Here is a 22,467-nt window from a genome sequence, read left to right as displayed (position 1 = left end):
AAAATCACATTGCTGAATGAGAAACAATGATGGATGACTAGATGGATATTATGTGTGTCACCATGCATGTGAACTTATCGGAAACTTGAATCTTACGTAGTTTTATCTGAGCCTATCTTTTTGTAGAACTATTTTTGAATTTATGAACTAGGCCCTTAATCTTTGTCACTATTGAAGCTGAATCAGACACACGTTACGGTGTCTAACTTCCAAATACAGAACAAATCACAATGACAGCAGTGCAAATACATTCTATCTCAAAACAGTACAAACGAGCAACCAGATGACACTCAAGATTGCATCTTAAAATTAAAGGTGAACAGTCTCTAAGTCATGAATCACAAAAATTTTAAGATAGTATTTTCTGTAGAAATAGTCGCTATGAACCTCATTTTCTCACAGCCCCCTACCCTATCACATTTTAAATGGAAATTTTTGTTCTCAGATGATTACTTGACATCAGTATCTCACATTAGAAAGAAACAGAAGGTAATTACTCAAAAAAAAAAAAAAAAAAAAAATCCTGGGATTTCTGAATAGCACTTCCTCTTGATTTATTAACCCATCAGAGAAGATATTTTTTAAAAATTCCAGACAGAGCCTTTGAGACTTCAAGGTAATTAAAGCATTTTATGAACCATTAATAAAAGTGGAAAGAGCATTCCAACTGGCATTTGTGAATGCACATACTGACATCAAATCTAGGGTTAGTTATCAAAGAGACTTCAGTTAAACTAAAGACAATCTTCCAGATACTACCATGCCAAAGTTGTTGTGTGGGGTTATAGCAAACCCCACATCTGAATTAATGCCCCTCTCCCTACTTATTGGCTCTGATCAGTTCAGGAAAGCCTTTTGAAAGAGAAGTAGGAAAGAGGACATGAGAAATGTAAAATAAATAATCCAAATTCCTGTCAAAAAACTGATCATATCAGTTGAGCGCTTCTTATCAGTTTCCTTTTCATCTGAAGGACTTATTTGCTATCTGCTTTAAATAAGGCCTGATAATTCACAGCTGACACCACAGTATAACATATAATTTCTTAGCTTGTACAGAGCATCCAATTAGTCTAGTTATGCTTTCATCTCCAGGTTACTCTGTTGTAAGATCAGCTGTAAATCTCATTTGTACTCCAGACTCATTAGCCCTTCTTTCATCTCAGTTCTTGCAGTGGATAAGCCAAGCAATGTATATGCAAAGTCCAGAAAGTTCATCTGGATTCAACCCTTTACGCTTCTTTCTGCTCCTTCACTTCTCAGACATTTTTGCAAGGTATTTAGAATAAAATAGAACTACTGCTGAAAACAGTCATAGTTTCATAACACATGTTGGAAGTAAATGATGCAAGGCATTCAATAGCACTAGTATGTGACTTATTGAAGAGAGGTGGGGACAACCTCATTCTAGTGCAAAAAGAAACTTAGGAAAATAATGTGTTCTAGAGGGAAGAACTAAGTGACCATAGTCAATGAGCACTATGCTACATCCTTTTGTGGAGAGAACGTATGTGACAACTAATAGTCCCTGAGGTTCAGAACACTGTCATGAACTACCTTCCTCAGCCACTGTATCCCCCTCTCTATCTTCATGAAAATGCAGATATGGCAACAGGCAGTACCAAAGAAGGCTTCATGAGACACTACGTGGGGCATTCCAAATTTTGGAATCTTTGCAACAGCACTGAGACATGTGTGGTCTTGTCACTATACTATCTGCTCTACAAATGCACCTTTTCATAGTTTTTCTGTGTGTAAGAACTAAATGTATGAGTTGAAGAAAGTGCTTTAATTTGCCGAGAAAACTATTTTTCTCAAAGGAAGCACAGAACCAGTATTGTCTCTGAATGAAGATTCCCTGTGATTACAAGCAGAAGTTTGATTTCCCAGATTACTTTCTATTCTTCACCTCAACAGATTCTTGCACTGCAAACAAAGCATTTGTGAGGAAAGTTCCCTTGAAAATTTTGATTTTCCCATTCAGATCAGAGTTCAGGAAAGAGATACAGCATTATACCAAATAAAGCTGTTGGCTGGCATGAAGAAAGACAAAGCCTATTATGCATAGTAGATATTTCAAACTGGCTCAAAAGAGATGGACACAGTTTCATTTTTGCTCATAAAAGCACACACCACTTTTTCCTAATGTTTTTACATCACCTGTACCTCATGGGCACCCTGCACTTCCTACTGTCTCAGCAGGAATCATCAAGGAAAGCAGTCAACTTTCATCTTCTGATCCCACAACGAAATGCAGCAGCATGGCTATTTCATACCGCAGGCTGCAACTGATACCAATTAAAGACACCCAGGGCTCTCATTTAATAGTTACTATGGCAGCCTCAGACCTGTCTTAAACAAGATGAATCTTAATCCAATGAAGCTGAGACATCCACGCTATCGCTTGTAGGTCACACTATATTCTTCTTAAAATCCTTCAGTGCCATAATAATCAATCAGAGGTATTTAGATGTGCATTACATTAAAACTTCCAGCAGAGAACTGGTATTTGATGAATACAATCAACACACACACACACACAAAGGCTGTCTTTACATTTAGAAAGTATAAAAATAAATTTGTGAAACAAAGAAAAGGAAGGAAAAGGAAAGTGGAAGGGAAAAAAACTGGAAAAGTGGAAAATTGGAAAAGTGATGACACAGAGAAAATCACACATAGAATCACAGGGCTGGAGAGAAACCTCTGAAGATCGTCAATTGTCTCTATATGCATTCAAATTAATGAAAAGAGCAGTTAATGCCCAGCAGCTTCCTGTCTGATACGCTAGCGAACATATGGGTTGCTGAAGTTGAAGAAAACCTGGTCATTGACTTTACTGAGGCCTGGAATTTTGCAGAAGAAAATTATTACTGTGAAAAGTCAGTATGTACATCATTATTATTTTCACAAACACATTACAGTTTACTTACCAAACTCTTGAAGATCTGTTCTTGCACCAGGCTGTTTAAATGGATGCACTACTTTTATCTCCACGGGTGGAAAAAGTGATGGTTTCAGGCTAATAGTGACTACAACCTTTCCAGTATACTTGTTGGCTGTCAGTACTGTACCAGACTTCAGCTCCGAATAGTACAGGTGGTCAGCAAAGAGAGACATACCGAGCAAATGATATCTACAACATTGAAAAATTAGTATGAAATGGCACATCACCCAATTCCTGTATATACTGACTCACACATTTTCTGAGCAGTGAGTTCAGTCAAGTTTACTGTAAACAGCCTTTGTTTTCTTTTAGGTGTATGTGAGAGTCAGATGAGATGCCAGAGACACTCCCAGCACTCAGAATCCTTCAAATTTACAAGAAACAGCTACAAAAACTGTGATCATTTCTCACAGAGTATGTGAGATGCTGTTTAAGACTGACTCAACTGACAGAGACAGATTCTATTGAACCAGCAATTAAAATGGACACTTGCTTTATTGAAGGATTTAGGCCAGAAAATTACCCCCATTTCCCAGTGTGGCACTGGAAAGTGCCTTCTCTGAACCTTCTGACTGTCTCAGGAAGTTAGGATGGAGATGGAGGGACAGGAACAGGGTTTTCCTTAAATCTGTCTTGCTGCTGCACTCGGTCAGGCACTGGGGAGACAAGGATAACTAAAAATCTGCTGACTTTCTCTGAAGAGCCTGAGCACAGGGCACCATCTATACCTCCCTGAGCAGCAGCTGAAGAGGACAACAGGCTTAGAAGAGGACAGGGAAGACCTGATAGAGCTCAGGCTTTTGAGCATAGCTCAGACACCTGAGCTAACCTACAGTGACCCTGGACAAATCATTTAAGCTCTCTGCTTTCGTCTTCTCTATCTGCAGAAAAAGGCTACTAATAAACACTCCGAGAGGATTTCTGAGGATTATGTGGTTATCATTTGCTAAAAGCTTAGAAGATGGAGAGTACTAAGCGGCAGTATTATCTGCAGTGAATTCAACAGTTAGTTTTTTCTGTTTTCACCTTTGTAGAACTACAGTTACAAAACATTTATATGCATTACAGTGTTGTGAAGCAACAAAATAAAAGTCTCCTATGCTTTCTTTAACTGCACGCCCAGGAAATAAGCTTTCTTTCTGACAGCCCAGAAAAACTCACCGACCAGAACTTTGGAGCAAATGAACAGCACCCCCTTCATAGTCACATGATCCAATATGGGAAATCTCATTCCCATGGTCATGCTGGATCCAGTAGAGCCTTATGTCAACAAAATCTAGTGAGATGGCCTTTATTTTTTCTGTGGTTCTTAAAATATTTCTCACATCACTTCCATTGAGGGACACACGGTATATGCTTGAAACTGTACCATCTGATGACCAAAACAGTATCCTGCAGGAAAGAGGCATGTTTTGGGAAAAAAATAAAGTATTTATATGCTTACAAGGTAACATCACTGGTATGTATTCCTTGCTCCCATGTGCAAACTTTTTTCAATCTTACCAAAGTGCATTCAGAACCAAAGCTAATAACAAAGCAAGGGGATTCCTCAATATACATTGACCTTTTCCAGGAAAAAAACATATATGTCCTTCAAAACATAGCTCTACTTAGAATGGAAATAATTTTTGCCAAAAGGGTGTTCCCTGTTTAATGGAATCAATATTACCACTAATTTTTTGTTACAGTTGTTTTCCTGTTTTAATAAATATACTTTTACCAGCAGACTTACGACTGTTCAGGAAGCAATGATATACTAGAAATCTCATGTAGGTCAAGCAGGAATCAGCCCAGCTTAACCACGAGGCACAGTTATCTCTCTCCCTGCTTTGTTCCACCATGCAGTCAGAGAAGGAAACTAGAACAACCTCTGAAATCTACAGGGGACTGCTGCAAACTTAGGAAAAAATGTATCTTTGAGGCAGATGTTTGGCCCTCTGCCTCTGTGGAGGAAGTCATCTCCAAAAATTTCAGACCAACACCACACAGACTAGTACTTTACATAACAATACCAAATCATTTCCTTCTACCACCTTCCTCCTGGTTACAGCAGCCAGCCTATGATGTCATTAAATTAAGGCCCAGTCAAAATAAAGTTTCAATGCCCAGATCAGTTAGGCACTGAACTTACATACATCTGAGATTATTAATGGATCAGAACTCAGATTTAGTGATGTGACTAAAGTTAGCAACAGCTCTAACAGGGCAAGTTAACATTCACTTGTCTATTTTATTTCTTAAGGCTTGGATTTAGATTCTTTGCTTTAGATTCTTACATTTAAGCACAAAAAAAAAAATCCGAGACACTTAATAATTTTGCCTTATCTTCTCAAAACTGCAAGATTTACAGTATGAAACAGCATAAAACCAGCTTTACTGTGTTAATCTATTGTACTAAACAAGCAGGAAGAAACAACCCTTGCCTCATGGCTTTTTCTCCCTGTTGCATGGCCTCCAGTCATCATAGACTATTAAAGTAGATGCAAAAATATGTTTCCAGAAGGACAGTCCAGCTTTCTACTGTCATTTTTAAACACTTCATTAACACCTGCTTACATTTCTGTGCCACCCTTTGCTATTTAAGAAACTTCAATGCTCTGGAAGTTTGAATAAATGCTAGCATTCACTTTTTGTCGATTAGGAAACTAAGAAACAACAGTAATTATAGTTTCTGTGAAGATATTTTGCAAATTTGTTTAAGATCTTAACATACAGGAAGACTGAAGAACAAAGTTTACAAGCCAGCTTGAGTAATTGCCAGCATTTACCTTATTTGTCATCTCCTTCTTTTATTTTTACTTCTGATTTTTCAGCATTTTTAATAGCATTTTTAAAAAAATCAATCTTACAGCTAGGGTTACATCATTAGCAGTAAAATAATCTTATTACCACTAATATTTAGGCACACTCCTTGAGAAAAACTCCATTACTAGGGTACCACATTGACTTTCATTTCTTAAGAGTTGCATAGATTTTAGGAAAGACACCGTTAACATCAGACTTAGAGAATGTGTATACCTGTGTGCATAAACACATTGTTGGGTATTTTTCTTTCTTTCTTTTTTTCTTAATTCACATTAAAAATAGGGGGTATTCATACAAGCAAAACACACCAGGACAGAATTGTAACATCAAACTTCTTGAAGTCTATTTTCTTTACAGTTTATTACTGGCTTTCTGTAAGCATATTATGTACAGTTTCAGTGCATGGTAAATCACACCTAGGTGAATATACAAACTTGAATCTCTACATATGTTTCATTGAGTTCAGGAAATATACTTCTATAATGTCATTTTGTAACATATCCATCCGTGGCATTTGACCATGGATGTAAGGACCCGTGAATATTTCCAAAGCTGGTAAACACTATATTTAAGTCAATCAGAAGAAAATATTTTAAATGAAAATACACATATTTATAGTTTAAGTGCCAGCTTGGGAGCAAAAGGGACTCCCAACATTTAGGATGAACATTTGTAAGCAACATTTGGATGACTGGACTAGACGATCTTGTAGGTCCTTTCCAACCTTGTGATTCTATGATTTGCAGGCATTGTAGCTTTTGCTGCTCGAATTCTTCCTGCTGCCCTGAAACTATGCTCTCTTTGAGAAAGGACCAGCAGATCCTCAGATCTCCTGACTAAAGAAATTTTCTTTGATGGCCAATTGGTATAGATTCTGCATTAGACCTTAGTAGGCATTTCTCACACACTTCTCTGGTTCTCTCTTATATATTTATTAATATTTTATTCTATTACCCCCAAAGAAAGGAGATTTAGATTAGTTGTTTGGCAGAAATTTTTCACTTTGAGGCACTGGAACCAGCTGCCCAGAGAAGGTGTGGATGCCCCATCCCTAAAGGTGGTCAGGACGAGGCTGGATGGGGCCCTGAGCAGCCAGACCTGGTGGGGGGCAACCAGCCCATAGCAGGGGGTCAGAACTGGATAAGCTGCAAGGTCCCTTTCAACTGAAGTAATTCTATGGTTCTACAATTTTATCAACATTCAGGTAGGTATTGTACTAAAGACAAAACGCCATGCACACAGTATTTCCACAACTGGTAAACCACAGTCACAGTATTTAGTATATTAGAGTTCATTTTAATGAAATTACTAACCTAGTTAAAATTACCTTTGCTCAGCATCAATGGCAATCTTTGTGGGACGACCAATATCTCTTAGAAGAACTCGGCGTTTCTTCCCATTCATGTCAGTTGCTTCTATGGTTGCTTTCTGTCTATTGGCCCAGAGAATGTCCTGATTTATCCAGTCAATAGCAAATCCTGAAATGCCTTTGTCTATATAACATAATCTCTGTAAACAACAAAAAATTGTTAACAAGAAACATCATAGTTGCCATACGCTTGACTTTCAGTACATTGACTTGTGCCAGAGTGAGGATTCCATCTCATTCCACTGGCCTGCTTCATTTTCTCTCAGACCTGTATTATTGGTCTTTCTTATTTTTTAATTGTTTTCATTTTCCCTTGGCTCTAACATACACTCCTTCTGAATGAGTGAACCACAGATAAAAGAAAATATTATTTGTAAGCGATACACTGGACTGATCTAGCTACAATTTCTGCCTACATTTCAAATATTATGAAGCACCCAGTTGAAAGACAACCTAACACACTGTTGCTGGAGTTTGATCTTTAAAAAACAGCTTAAAATGCATAAGTTAAGATTCCACATGGGTACAGCAAAACCAGTAATCTCTCTCCAACAAAAGAAGGTTCTCACAACACTGAAGTGCAGCCGTACCAGCCTGTCTTCCCTTTAATGAGCCAGAGGCAATGAACTGCACAGTTTTTTCTGAACAAAGGATGCAGTTCTAAAAGAAGCATTTATGCAACCATAGAAACCGATAAAAAGATTGAGGGAAAAAAAAAAACAGCAGGAATTCAAGCACATTCTTCTCATACCATTTGTGGTGGTTTGAGTTACGATAATCTGAAAGACAAACTTTCATAATGCCAAAGATTAATTTAAAACTGATAGAGACGTTATTGTCTTCAAAGATTTGGCTTGTCTACATTTCTTCCCTTTTAGTTGATCTGTAGAAAATACTACATGTACTGTGAATGTTGGTAAAACGCGTAGGCTCAGAACCAGAATCATTATGGTTGCAAACCGTTTAATAAGCCTGGAATGTCAATAAATAAACAAGCAGAATTGCACCTCTGAGTAGGTGTTTCTGCATAGAATTTAATGCCCAATAACTCAAACAATTTGAGAGAAATGATGACTTCACCTCTCTTTTTGTGCCATTCAGGTGAATTCTTTGCAGAAGTCGCTTTTCTGAATCTACCCAGTACACTTTCTCTTCTGTATAATGAAAATCCATAAGTCCTGATGGACCAGCATCATCCACCAATCTTTCATGATTGGTCCCTTCAGTGTCAATTCTGTAGATGGCACTTCCATGGTGAAAAAGTAGAAACGGTGCAGGGTCTAGTGTTGAAAAAAAAGAGGAGGAGGGGAACACCAATTAATAGGTAAGCATTGAATTTTTGCTGCATTGCATTAAGTTTCTGGTTGAATATTAGGAAAAATTTCTTCTCCAAAATAGTGGATGGGCACTGAACAGACTGCCTGGGGAGATGGTGGAGACACCATCCCTGGAGATGTTCAAGAACAGCATAGATGCAGTAATGAGGGTCAGGGTTAGTGGGTAATATTTCTGGGTAGGTAAACAATTGGACTAGATGATCTTAGACATCTTTTCCAGCCTCAGTGATTCTATGATTCTAAATTCTCATCAGTATTATCCTAGACAAAGTAGGAGATTTAACCTTCTCTTTCATTTTTAATGGTAACATCACAGAGAATCAATTACCAATGTGATATAAATATAATAGTCCATTCACATTTACTGCTGAAAATCCATTAGGTCAAAAATCTGAGCAGTGAAACTGAGATTGCTGAAAAAGTTGTAATTAGAACAGAGACCAATCTTTAGTGTACCATTAAAGCACATTCAAAGGAGAAAGTCCCATGATGGTTGTTACCGTGGGGATTTATAAAATGGTTGCCTGAAACAACAGATCATGGCATACAAGAAATTCTCTTGTCAAGTGACTTTGAAATACAAGCACTTATACAGATCCAAGAGAATAACAGGTTTAAAACCTATATAGACACTTGTTGAATTAATGTTTCCAAGAATTCAATCCCCTTCACAGCAGAAGAAAGAGCCCAAGTTTGATTTCTCCATTGAACAAGTTCTGACAGCAACCACGATGTAAATTACCTGCTGCTCACAAGGAAGATGATCAACACTCTGATTTCAAGACTATTACAGCAGTGTGTATTTGGAGTTTTCAAGGTATTACCCAGTTATAAAAATTGCTCCTAGGATGTTAGTGTCTCCCTTTTTCTGCTGCTATTTGCACCAAGCAGCCCCATGTGAGAGTGTTCAAATTATGGAGGCTTGCTTTACGTAAACGGTAAATGAACAGAGAAGAGTAGCAAGGTTGATTTATCTCAGGAATGTGACAGCTGTACTGCCAGCATTTCTGCCAACTAGATGACCACAAACATTTTTATACTTCATTTTTTTGTCCTTTCCACTCTGAATTTCCCAGATGGAGCCTGTAAATGAGGGCTGTAAATGGAATTGGGACTGAACTAATCTGATTCTGATCACAGAGGAGCCAGACAGATTTGGGATTAAATTTTATCACCTCTCAACTATCGTTATTACTACTATAAATATCAGTAATAACCTTTAAAGAAGTTGAAGCCCTCATACAACATAATAAAGCAAGACTGTTATTTGAAAGATACCTGAGCACAAATATCATTTCAGGTTAACAGGTTTGTTTTCAGGTCTCTTCAGCTCAAAGGTGAATGGCTTACAAAGCAGTCAAATTAAAAAATAAATAAATCTATATGAGGACATTCTGAAGAAGTACTGAAAGAAATCCAGCCTGGCTCTTTGCATTGGTGACAATTTGGGAGCTGTATGGAATATTTTTTATTATTGTATTGTACTGATTATTGTGAAGATTAAAAACATCCAGAGAGAATCAAGGACATCTCCAAATCCTTCATTTGGAAACCAGCTCTACCACATACCATCTCCATGCCAGGGAGAGTCCCAAGTGAATATTAGAAAGAAAACCTGAGCTCCTCCTAGACCAGGAGGGAGTTGTAGCAAGTCCCAGACAGGAACCAAAACCAGACATTCAGGAAACCAACACGGAAAGGTGAGAGGCGAAATTTAGAGCGCTCACACACCGTATTCTAGATGCAAGGTTAAACAATTAATAAAATCTAACAAGATTTTTTCCCATGAACAGCACCAATTGACTACAAAACTAAGGTTATTTAGAAGGTGTAATTATAGATATTTTCCTCTCAGGAGGGTTAAATTCTCTTTAATTGTCAGCACTTCTTACATGATCAAAAAACAATTGAAACCCTCAAGAGAGCAGGAGAAAAAGACCTCACGTTAGCACTCAGGAGACAGGACAAGGGGAAACAGCCATAAGCTGCAGCACAGGAAGTTCTGCACAAATGTGCACAAGAACTTCTTTACACTGAGGGTGACGGAGCACTGGAACAGGCTGCCCAGGGAGGTTCTGGAGTCTCCTTCTCTGGAGATGTTCAAGACCTGCCTGGATGCCAACTTGTGTGACCTGCTGTAGGGAACCTGCTTTGGCAGGGGGGTTGGACTCGATGATCTCTGGAGGTCCCTTCCAACCCCTACAATTCTGTGATTCTGTGATTCATGTTTATTATGAAAATTCCAGTGGATCAAACAAAAAAGTAAGCGCTACCTGCATTTCGCAGTTCTGCCTCTACCCTAAATACGCTGGACATCAGTGTCAACAGATTGAAAGTGATGAAGGTATCAAAATCTCACATGCTGCTGTCTTCTTCTGGTAAAAGTAGGGACATGGTAGTAGAGTGGTCACAGTTCTGATCACAGAGGAAGAGTAGCTTTGCTAAATAGAAAATCATTGTTTGTTTTCATTTGCTTTTGTGTGTTTTCCTGTTTCCCACTACTGTACCTTCCATCCTTCATTCATTTTCCTCTCACCACACAGAAGACGCAGTTTTTCAGTCACCAAACCGGAGCTGCTATGCAGTATCTAAGTCAGCACCATGAGTAGGGTCCAGTGAGATATTGCTCACTCCCAAATACAATGCTGACTGCTAACTGAACTCTGAAGTACTTTTTTAGTCATAAAAAAGAAAATGAACTTACCATTCACATAGCAAGACCGTTTGTCGATATCCAAGGTGTAACCAGGCAAGCAGGAGCAGAAGTAGGACCCCGGTATGTTTGTACAGGTTTGGCCACAGGTTCCCAGACCACCTTCAAGGCATTCATCAATATCTGAAACAGGTTTTTGAACAGATCAGGACAATTCAACTAGAAACAGCAGCAGAAGGCAAACAGAAAGAAATCCCTTCACAGAGAAAGCTAGGTACAAAATATCACATTAAGAGAGGAAAGGAGGGTGAATGTATTGCATTATGCATTGCTTTCAGGATTATTTCCTTTGCTTGCCATCACGCACACAGCAATTTTTATTTTTTAAGAGACTATCCAGGGAATAACCATTCTACCCAGTGTCTGGGCACTCTATACAAATGGTCTCCAATTGCTCAAAATGAGGGAACAGACTTGTCTCATACTCCATTTCTGCTATTTGCATAATCACCTGCTATGCAAACGCCCTCTGCAGCTGCTTCCCTCTATCATTATCCCTCTATCCACATTTTGAAAATAAAACACCAAATTTCACAAAAAACAGCAAAGCAGCAGTCTGCCATGGCAGTGAGCTCATTTTTGTTTAAGCCCTTTTTGTTTGAGTTTCAAAAATATATACAAAACACTTTAAAATTTTATATATATATATAAGGATATATATATATATATATACACATATATATATGTGTGTGTATGTATTCTGAGATCAGCAAGCCCAAACCAAGGCAGCAAACAAACAAATTAGAATTTTAACTGGTAGGGTATAAACAGTAGTAAATATAGAAAATTAAGGATCTTATTTTTCAAAACAATCACCATTGAGGATCCCATTCAATAATAAAAGGGGAAGACATTACCCTATTTGGCAGCACTCAGCACCGTGGATGATGGCCCCTAAAAGTTTAGAGAATCTTCAGTTTCTACTGAAATAAAATGCGTCTGACAACTTCCTGAGGTCACTGGCTTCATACCCTTTTATATTTCTTGGATAAGCACAGTGAAGGATGCTCCGAGGAGCAGCTTTTCCCTCAGCCAAGATCAAAAAATTAAAAAGTGTACACAATAAGGATAAAAGCATGATTTGAGTGTAAGAAAACAGCTTGTCAGTGAGACACTTGAGACCTCTGTCTGTTTAACTTATCAGAAAGAAACCTGGGAGAAGATGACTACAATATATAAATACTTTCACAAAGTACCAGCTTTACTCAGACACGTTTTAACCTCCCACAGGAAATAATTAAAAAGGTTCATGGCTGAGAACTGAAATGAGAGAAAATCAATTCAGTTAACAGAAAATATGATTCAGTAAGGGAACTGCTAAGCTACCACAAAAAAAACTGTGACACTGTGAAAACCACTAGTGGATGTTCTCAATACAAGACCAGAATGGGGAGACATGCTTTAATAAAGCACAGGATGCCGAGCTGTATACTAAGGTAACTGGAAAATGGCCTGTGGTTTACAGGGTGGTCTCCTCCATTATTAAAGAATATGAATCTACAGATCAGATCACACTGATCATTCAGGCTTGAAGAATTTATGCTGCTTATCTGGGTAGTTGTACTTGAGAGGATTTTAGGGTTATCAGTGTGCCCATTTTCACCACTAGCAAAGTTCACACAGTGAAGAAATTTCACACATACTGAAAAGTGAATAATCACTCCAGCTGAAGATCAATTGCGAATGAAAGCAGAGGGATATTGAGACAGAACACCCAGGCATCAAGGAGTGGACCTTCCAGATGTAGAAAGGAAGCAATGAGAAATACTGAGCTGTTATTAAACACGCTGTTAACATTTGACTCTTATTTTGATAACAGTGGAAGAAGGTCCTGTTATTAACATACTCCCTTCTTTTTGTAAAGTCGGGGGGATGGGGGGAGGGGCAGGAAGTAAACAAATAAATGTCTCTTAATGCTTGGGAGAACTTGACCACAACAACATCCACAAGTTGAAACCTGCCATGCCTTCACCTGAGTTCCTTGTGCCAAAGCCATGCACATAACTGTACAGCATCCTGCTGTAGCTGTTTCACACCTCCTGGCAACCACTTACCCCAGTGGGAACTTCATCCTGTGAAAGAAATAAGCTTAGGGAGCACAAAAGCTGTCTGCAGTGCCCTGACAGCCAGTCCTGAAAGGACAAATGAGATTCTGCTCTGTTCTCAAAGGCTTCTTTATGCAGAAAATGCCTTGAGAATCAACAAAAACGATGAATCATTTCATCACGACATTGGCAGCTCTCAATGACTTTGCATACAAATATGCCACTTTGTTGAGAGTCCTGAGAAAGGCTCTAGTTGCAGAAGGTGAAGCATTAGTATGCCTGGCAGGGACACAGAGAAACCACAGTGAGCCAGAAGTCGCCTTTCATTATGGCCCCAAGCAAACGGACTATAGATGTAAAATATATACTTGCAGATAGGCATACTCACTCAAAATTTGGTTAATGTGGACTTTGGGGATAAATTCAATTCACTTTATCTAGCCACCAGCATAACCTTTTCAACAAGGTTGAAATTCACACTTAAGGAAACAACCCACCTTTTTTAACTATTTAGTTAAAAACATACAACTCAAAGAACAGAAGACAGCCAGAAAAGATTCTTCAGCTACCAATGGGTCACAGTAAGATTAAAGTGGCACACTAAGTATCTCTACAACCAAATTTTTAAATGAAATTTTAAGTACAGCCCAAGTGCTGACAGTTTTTGAGAGTGTAGAGGTTCTGGAGTGCTCCTGTACTGTGGTAAGGGACTATGATACCTTTAGTATCCTACCTTTCTGGACTCAGATCTCAAGAGTTAAGCCACAAGAATGAAAAAATAAATAAACATCATGCATAAATTAGTCACTACAAAATCATGTGCAAGGTATTTTCATAGTTCCAGCAGACCTCTACTTCCCAGATCACAGAGTTCAATTTTCAACATAATGTTATTGGATTGCTTTTTATGGTGCTATTACCTATCTACCCCTCCTTGAAATGCATCAGGAAATACTGTCTTCCAGCTCCCTTTAAAAACAAATTTCAAATGATATTCTATAAAGTCATAATTTTTGCTTAAAACAGAGTGTCAGATTAATATCTGTTATTTTCCACTGAGAAAATCATTGATGAGTCTTGTAATAACAGTCACTGGCCCTGGAATCTGCTTTTCAGCATTAAACTTCATGTTTATGTAATACGATGCCAATTCTGTCATCTCTTGTGATACATTTCCCTCCTTTCTGTTCTGATCCAAGATTTTCTAGATAAGGACAGTATTTACCCACATTCAGCTGTATCAATTTCCGGAGAATTCAGAGGGAATCTTTTCATGATTTGGCCATGTTGAAGAATTGTATTTTCAATCAACTTCCCCATGGCAGTGTAATACGAAGTAAGATATCTGGAAGACAGCTGCTGAAAAGAGGCAAACACATGCCTCTACTTCAGCTCTTCTGAATTCTTAAAAAGGTGTGAGGCTGCATGGAGCAAATTGAAGCTAGCGTTTAGCTAGCCAAGATGAATTTAAAGATGTAATACAAAGAGGAATACTTTTATATTTCGTATCACCAGCATTCTATGATTGGAGAAGAGTCAACAGCAAAAAAGAAAGGAGGAAATTTTGAAACACAGAAAGAAGCATCTGACCGAAAGTGTTGACCTAGATAGCTGCAGTCGTCACCTTCAATTGCAGACTTTAGCTCTGTAGGAATGTGCAGCATGCTGAAGTGAAAAGAGCTGATCAGTTAACATCAGAAGTTAGTAGAGACAGTAGAGTAAGGTTCTATGGGTAGGTACAACTTTAATATCAAGGGTTGTGTTTTCCCTTTTTATTATACGTTACGATTTTACAATATTATAAAAAATAAATGTATTTTTAATAACTATATTTCTTTTCCTTTAAAACTGACAGAATGAGTTCTCAAAGTCAGTCCTGAAGCCAAGGTGCATACCAAATCTTGCAGTATTCATAACATAATAATTTTGGTAGCCCAAGAGGAACAGGCACTGGTGTCCTTCTGAAAATTGGTAATGCAAGAGGCTGCTCTATGGGTGTCTTCAAATAAACACTGCCACGTAGGAAATTTTCTTGGTTTCAAGTGGGGAGAGTATCTATATCCCTCAGGACTATAAAAAAGTGTTGTTAAGTCAATACTTCGGGAAGGGATAATCATTTGATTTCAACAGGCATAAGACCCATCTCCTGGTGTATCATGAATGCTTAGATGGTTAACAACATGAGAAATCAAAGCCCCCTCTATGTACACATTTTTACCTTGCAGGAATAACCAAGTGTGGCCAAGACTATTTTTATTTTAGAGTAAGTAGGTTTTGTTTCTAAGGAAGGTAAGTTATTTAATGGTAACCGAGTCCCCACTCTTTACATCATCGTAAGTTAAGTCAAGATGACAATGTCAAAAATAGAAAAAAATGCTTCCAGTTGCATCACAAATTTCTTATAAATGGATATAACCTTGCAACAGGCCAGTCTTACTTTGATCTCATGCTTTGTTCTCCCATATTTTGTCTCTTATAAACTGTGCTGCATCTCTGTTCTGAGATACATGCTCCCTGCTTAAAGGCCTTTCCTTTCTTGGCATACCAAGTCAGGATTCAAATAATGTCTCTTAAAATAACTGTATAAAATTATGTGAAATGTTTAGAGCTAGATTTCAGGATCCTTCAACAGGATGAGATGCCTTCGATCTTTGAATATCCCCAGAAATAAAAGGAATTAATTAAGAAGTGAATTATTTAACAGTGTGTGAAGAGCAAAGCCTAGGCCTTCATCAACAGTGGTTGTATGGAAAACTATTCTAGAAAAGTTGGAAAAACACTTTTCAGTCAATGCTGTTTGTAAGGGACAGCTTCTTAATTCACTATAGTCCTTATGGCTGGCAGGATGCCACCATAGTCACAGATGATTTTACAATTGATGTATTTATTAAAGCACCAAGAATGGTTGCCAAGCCACAGATCAGAGCCTGCTGTCATTGTTCACAGCTCAGTGGCATGAGTCATGTCTCCCACTCACCACTTGCATCCCCACTATTACCTTCAAAGTCTGCCCCCAGCTTCCTACCATTTGCTGCCACTGCACTCTCTCTCAAATAGTTAATGAACTAGAATATCACACATCCGCTCTTCTGGTCAGAACAGAATTTGCATATCCAGTTCATGGAAGAACACAGGAAATCCATTCCATCAAAGCATCCTTCAGTCTAATATTTCACACCAAAATTTTATCTTTTCTTAATCTCCCATGAATCAGTGGTCTCTAATTAAAAAGATACCTTAGCATAGCTCATTTCTTTGTTTATTATACGCTACACAGAATTGCTCACAGTAACATCAGCTCTCATGCATAAGACCACTTCTATCAGTTCTTGCGCTGGCTGCTGAAGTAGCAGCCATTCTGTTTTGGTGCTTTACCCAGACTCTCCTCAAGGCCAATAGAGCAATTGGATATCTAATTTTCAACAGAAGACGCATTATTATGTCTCCATTAATGGAAGAACAGCGTACATTAATGTGCAAAATGGGTCATCTGAAATTATATATATGTATATAATATTTCATATATATAAAATATATATAGTTACCTTTTGGATGTGGAGTACATTTTGACCCAAAGGAAAGTGCCATCAATTCACTTCATTTCAGGACTGCCTTAGTATACACAAGGTATTAACTGGGCTTCCCTAAAATGCAGAAGTTCGTAGCTAATGTACATCCTAATTAGTTCCTGGAAGCTAGGTTTATATTAGTAAATAGTGTGGACCTATAGGAGAGGCTCTGCAGTGTGCAAAGTTTGGTGAGGATCTGACATCCAGATTGCACATATTTCCATGTAGGGTTATGGAGAACCAGGTCTAACATGGTCTTGTGGACCAAATGGCCAACAGCAGCAGAGAGGAGAGATGTTCTCTTAAGATACACCTTGTGGTTTAGGTTGACATAAAAGGAATCCAGTCCATGCACTCTGGGACTGTCCCACAACGTGAATACAAGCACGGTAAGAAGCAAAAGTATGGAGGTTAGTTTCAGAAATATGTTTCTCCCTTGAATTCAAGAATCAGTGTAGAGGTACCCTAGGTGTGTTTGGTGCTCTGACAAGCCTTTGGTCAGGTTTATCATTTATATATAAGAAATGCCTAGCTCCTTTTCTCTCAATACAAGGACATTTAACATGTGTACTTCTATTTTCTGCTTACAAGTTGGTATTTCTTGGCAGGATGTGCAGAGAAGGCACCTGTTATTAACTCACTGGAATCATGTCAAGAACTGAGTCAGAGCCTCTGAAGCCCAAGTAACTGAAGCACAGCATGAACTCAAAGTATTAGGTCTGGGTGCAAGGCTTCCAGGGCATTTCCTTATCTCCTTACCAGAAAAAAACATAGTCCTTCAAGCATTGGGGAAGAAGGTTTCTGTCGTGATTTATCCTACACTTTGTGAATAATAAGAACCTGCATTTTACATATTCTAAATCACTCATGGTTATCATACTAACATTAATGTAACACATCTTCCTCAAACTATAGCAGTACAATTCCAAATATATATTTTTTTATGTACATGTGAGTCATTCATTGTATATTTGCACACAAATCTGTAGATAACAGTACTATCTTAGAAAGAGCAGTTTTTAAAGTTATCCAGCCCTTATCAAAGTATTTACTTGTACACACGCACAATCATTACATTTCTCTTTCTATATGCATATAGAAGTACAAAAAAACATGCATAAATTATATACATACAGAAGCAGGAATCTGCACGAGTGTGTAAAAATACACTACAGCTACACAAAGGAATTTTTGTGATTAGTAAGCAGTTCTGATCTCTTATTGACCACATACAACTTCAACCTGCTTTGTGATAGCTGAACCGGCAGGCAAGAGACCAATTTCTGAAAAAGCAACTAGACAAAACATCCATTATGAGAAGGAAGAGATAGTGAGAAATTGCCGTATCAATTGTGTAGCTACGCATAGGCAATCTATATAGAAAACTCATGACAATTATAAAGCTCAGTTAAACGAATACAGATGCTTTTTTCTTAATTTGTGAATGGTCCACCACTTACCCACGCAGGCAGAACTTTCACTCTTTAATCTGTATCCATTAGGACAGTTCCAGTGCTGCAGAGCTGAAGGGCTGGCAAAGCCAATGGTAAAAAACACTGGCAAGAAAGCAACAGGGAAAGGAAACATAGTCCTGAGTTTTTTAAACTGTCACTCGAGAAGAGCTAGCTTGTCTGCAGTCATATCCAGGGTGAGATGAACATAGGTAATCCCAAACAGTCTTTGTGATCTCCTGCTTTACACTCAGACATCGTATCACAGCACAAAGCTTTATCTTTGCCTTGCTTTTCTTGTCACTCCAGCGTGTCTGAATACAACCTTGAAGAAATTCCTGGGAGATTTCTTCCCCACACACGTCGTTCTCTCTCTCTCTCTCTGTCTCTCTCTCTCTCTCTCTCTCGTTTCTTTCTTTTTTTTCTTTTTTGGAAGCCAAGTATGAAATGCCTGACACTCTCGCCACAAATTTAACACAGCTTAAAAGCAAGGCTCACAAGCATCACTGCAAACTTCCTCACAACACGCAAAGCTGCCGTTTGGGTCTTAAAAGCAAAGATTTCAGAAAACTTCACTGCTGCCCTCAGTGGAGTACAGGGAGCGCAATCTCCAGGTACTGTCCTGTGAAACGCAGTTGCTTTTCACACACGGACTTGGACGGACTCCTCTTTCCTTTTTAAGGCACCAGTTGCCCCACCTCTTCTCTTTTTAGTACCACTCAAGTGAACCCTGTGTTTGCAAATAGTAACGTGGTCAGTTCCAGAGCCAGAATGCCAGATACACGGCTGCCCATAATGAGCAGCCTATTTAGAAAGGCAGTCCCTTGCGCCTGAGAAGTACCTATGGTGTGACAGCCACATTTTTCTCACAGACTGCAGCCTGATTTAAATCTTGCCTGTTCAGTCGTGATCAGCTGCATTCATTTTCATACCTTCTTGCATTTTACTACCACAAACAAATCCTGTCTCCAAAATGCTCTGTGCTAAGATAACTCCAATACAATATATTGGACAAAGATATTGTTTGAAATACAAACTGGCTTAAGGTCAGATTCAGATTTAGGGTATGTGTATCATTCTCGTTTCAAAAAACTTCATCTGTCTCTCTCAAGCTGGAATGTGGCCCTTCTGCCATCAGAGACCAACACATTTCTGAGCGCACATCAGTGCTGTAAGGAGCTGCAGTGCACTTTTACACCTGCTTGACTGAGGTAGATGCACTAGAGAAATTCCTGGTGCAATCTCCCAGATCAGCAAAGCATGAGAGCACACGTGTGTAAAGTGCTGAATTTTTCACTTGCTGGCAGCTAAGCATGTGTTTCAGTGGCTGACTGAGACTGGCTGTGCTGTGCTAACTGCTCTGAGGCATTCTGGTTCTGTTGCTTATCTTTCTCTCTCTTTTTTATTTTTTTTATTTTTTTTTTTTTCTTCTTCCATGTCCTCAATTTTGCACTGGAATAAGTGCTAATGCAGCAACAGCTGGGAACAGCAGTTCCCAGCTGCAGCAGACAGCAACCTGCAACATGCGTGCTCCTCCCTGGGAAATTCCAGCCCCGGTATTGTTCTGAATTGATAGGAGTCCTGACTTGCACTGACAGAAAGAAAGAAGTATAAAACCTGATTATCAACTGGGCCACTGTCCACTAAAAGCAACTGTTTCTCGATGTTTTGGGTCTGTATCCATGTTCTGCTTGCTCAGTCTCCACTGCTATAGGCTAATGGAGCTAACTAAATCTGGGTTGACAAATGTGAACCATGTTTTCATATACCCTGCTCGGAACTGAGTCTCTATTCTGTGTGTTATAAAATCCAATAATAGTAATGCAAATTATGCAGGGGCAGACTCATGCCAAACAGTATCTGCTTCTTCAAATAGTCCCCTAGAATACAAAAGGGCAACCAGTGTGAAAGTGGAGCAGTGCCATTCCACTGAGGATTACAGGATCCTTCCTAGGATCCGTGGTACATGCCACAAGGGTCTGTTCTACTAATTCTGCTACCATGGGTTCCTCTCACATTATTTTCTTTGCTGTTCATGCTGTGAACACACAACCAGAGCAGCTGGGAAGGAATGTGGCACTTCTTTGTGAGTTTGCTGGATCACGACAGTGGCAGTCCTGGCACGGCTCCGAACTCTTCCAGAAGAGACTCAGGCAAATCACTGGGAGACAAAACCAATAAACTCTCCTTTTCATATTAAAACACAGAAGTAATTTCTGTGTTGCTTCTGAGGCTCTCACATTATTTTAATCTCTCATTTACACTGTTGTCTTTATGGAACAATTCCTTCATTCCTTCCCCCCTCTACCACTATTCATTTACTCTTTCTGCCTTTACTCAAAACACTGTCAAAACCATGTCCAGACCTTCCCTTTGTTTTCTAAATTAACAGTGAAAAGAGAACTGTCCAATGTGTCAATACTACAACGATGTTTCCTGGAAGAAGAGATCCCTTCTCTGCACTCAAAGAGTGGTTTATAGAATCATTTATATCACCACCCTAGAAATACAGGGATGGCTTAAAAACAGGACGAATAAACAGTAGTAGAAATAGGTTTTTGGTTCTTACAGGCCAAAGGTACATCACTCCAAAAATAAGCCTCAGTCCAACTGTGTGAAATGATAAAGGCCTGAGAATGTACATGATTGCAAGTGAATAGAATTGATCACCTTCCCCTAGACCAGACAAAGAAATTCTCAACAAAAGATTAAATCCATCCAGCTGTACCAAACAACTAAACTTCTCATACATACCGTTTTTCGCCATGTAGTTTAGCATGCCATGCACAATGATTCCTTCCCACCTGAAATCATTCAACATTTAAGTCATTTCAAATATGCTATCACAAAGCAAATTATTGTGCCCATTTAGAGGTATGAAGTACAGCAATATATTTCAGCCTAGCATTCACACAATAAACCAGATAAATTAATACAGTAGCCTCATCTGTGGCACTCATTACATAATCAGCCCAAATGATCTCAAATTCATACGTCCCTGTACATCAAGTACAGAGAGTTGATTTGGTTTAATCTGATTTCCCGACTCAATGATTGATTAAATTAATAACAAATGAACATTCTTTTCTCCCTTTCTTTTGGGCTTCCCACTATCTCACTGAGCTTTGGAGGTGTCACTTTGCCAAAGCTGGTAAAGCTCAGCTAGTCACCCAACTGGAGAGCACCTTGTCCCCTACCTTGGCAAAGAGCTGCTGCTGTCTGATTCAAGGACAGTATGTTCTGGCTCTTTCTGAGCTGTGAAGGAAAGAGAGCTCTCCCTCCATTTCCCAGGGCTTTCAGTATCAATATTGTATTAATTTGCACATTGTTCAAATCATATATTGGCTTTTATTCTTGCTTACTACACATTATACTAGCTTGTCAGCACTTCAAATTCTCTTCCTGTCAGCCTCTGGAAGTTTGATCCTGGCCTCAGCCATATTCTAATCTGGTTAAAATTATACTTTAGAGTCAGCATCATACCAATTACTGCCAATAGAGGTTAATGATTATATGCAGGAGCTCGCTGAAACAGAATAGAAAATGTGTAGTGGCTATTTCTAGTAAGAGCTCACAGCAGAAAGGAGTACTCATAACCCCACAAAACAGCCCCTCAGATCCATCCCAATGGTCCTAGGAAACCTGCCAGCCCAGGGTCAGAGTGCCCATGGGACAGAAGGTGTATTGCCAATGAGGCAGGAGCTGATGAACACAAGTAATTTTAATGACATTAAAGATTTCTGATAGCCTCCAGGGAAGCAAAAAAGAAGTAAAAAACAATCAACAAGTGAGAGAGCAACATATTGTAGTGATCTCCAACAGTCAGGAATGTCTGAAGTCTCCTCCCAAGGTATGATAACCATTCTGTTTTTGTCCTCAGGCATGCCACTCATTGTTCTACTCAACCTATTTGAAAACGATACTTGGCCAGCAGGATGTTTTAATTTAATTTATTGGTAAAATTAATTGAAGAACAGGGCTTTAACCATGAAAGCATTATGGAAACCAAGTGCTGTTGTAGGTAATCTCTTTCCAGTTGTCTCAGTTTCTTTTATGGCAGCAATTACAACAAATATCCACAGGAGTTTTTTGGCTATTTGCAATTTTTCCAATTTCAATCTGATCTTAAGGAAAAGAAAAAGAGAAAAAAACACAACCCACTCAGTCCTCTGAAACTTTACTAACTATAACCGATACTGCATTTTTAAAGCCCATTTATGTTAAACATTTTGATAGG

The 22,467-nt window shown here is 38.7% G+C and overlaps 1 protein-coding gene across 1 annotated transcript in view; it reads right to left on the bottom strand.

Annotated features, from left to right (window-relative positions):
- EGF (epidermal growth factor) overlaps positions 1 to 18,366 on the bottom strand; it is a 52,503-nt gene extending 34,137 nt beyond the window's left edge. Inside the window, exons 1-6 of the mRNA XM_042812305.1 lie at positions 18,240 to 18,366; positions 11,157 to 11,288; positions 8,196 to 8,395; positions 7,074 to 7,255; positions 4,103 to 4,333; positions 2,928 to 3,130 (exon numbers count right to left, since the gene is read on the bottom strand). Coding sequence (XP_042668239.1) covers positions 2,928 to 3,130; positions 4,103 to 4,333; positions 7,074 to 7,255; positions 8,196 to 8,395; positions 11,157 to 11,288; positions 18,240 to 18,366 — 1,075 coding nt within the window. The remainder of the gene's footprint in view (positions 1 to 2,927; positions 3,131 to 4,102; positions 4,334 to 7,073; positions 7,256 to 8,195; positions 8,396 to 11,156; positions 11,289 to 18,239) is intronic.
- Between the last annotated feature and the right edge of the window lie 4,101 nt (positions 18,367 to 22,467).

Source organism: Centrocercus urophasianus, unplaced genomic scaffold, assembly GCF_019232065.1.
Source record: "Centrocercus urophasianus isolate 14NV4802_14NV808 unplaced genomic scaffold, USGS_Curo_1.0 seq_13, whole genome shotgun sequence".
In the NCBI taxonomy this organism is placed as follows: domain Eukaryota; kingdom Metazoa; phylum Chordata; class Aves; order Galliformes; family Phasianidae; genus Centrocercus; species Centrocercus urophasianus.
The sequence above is the reverse complement of the archived record's forward strand: the minus strand, read 5'-3'. Positions and strand labels throughout refer to the sequence as shown.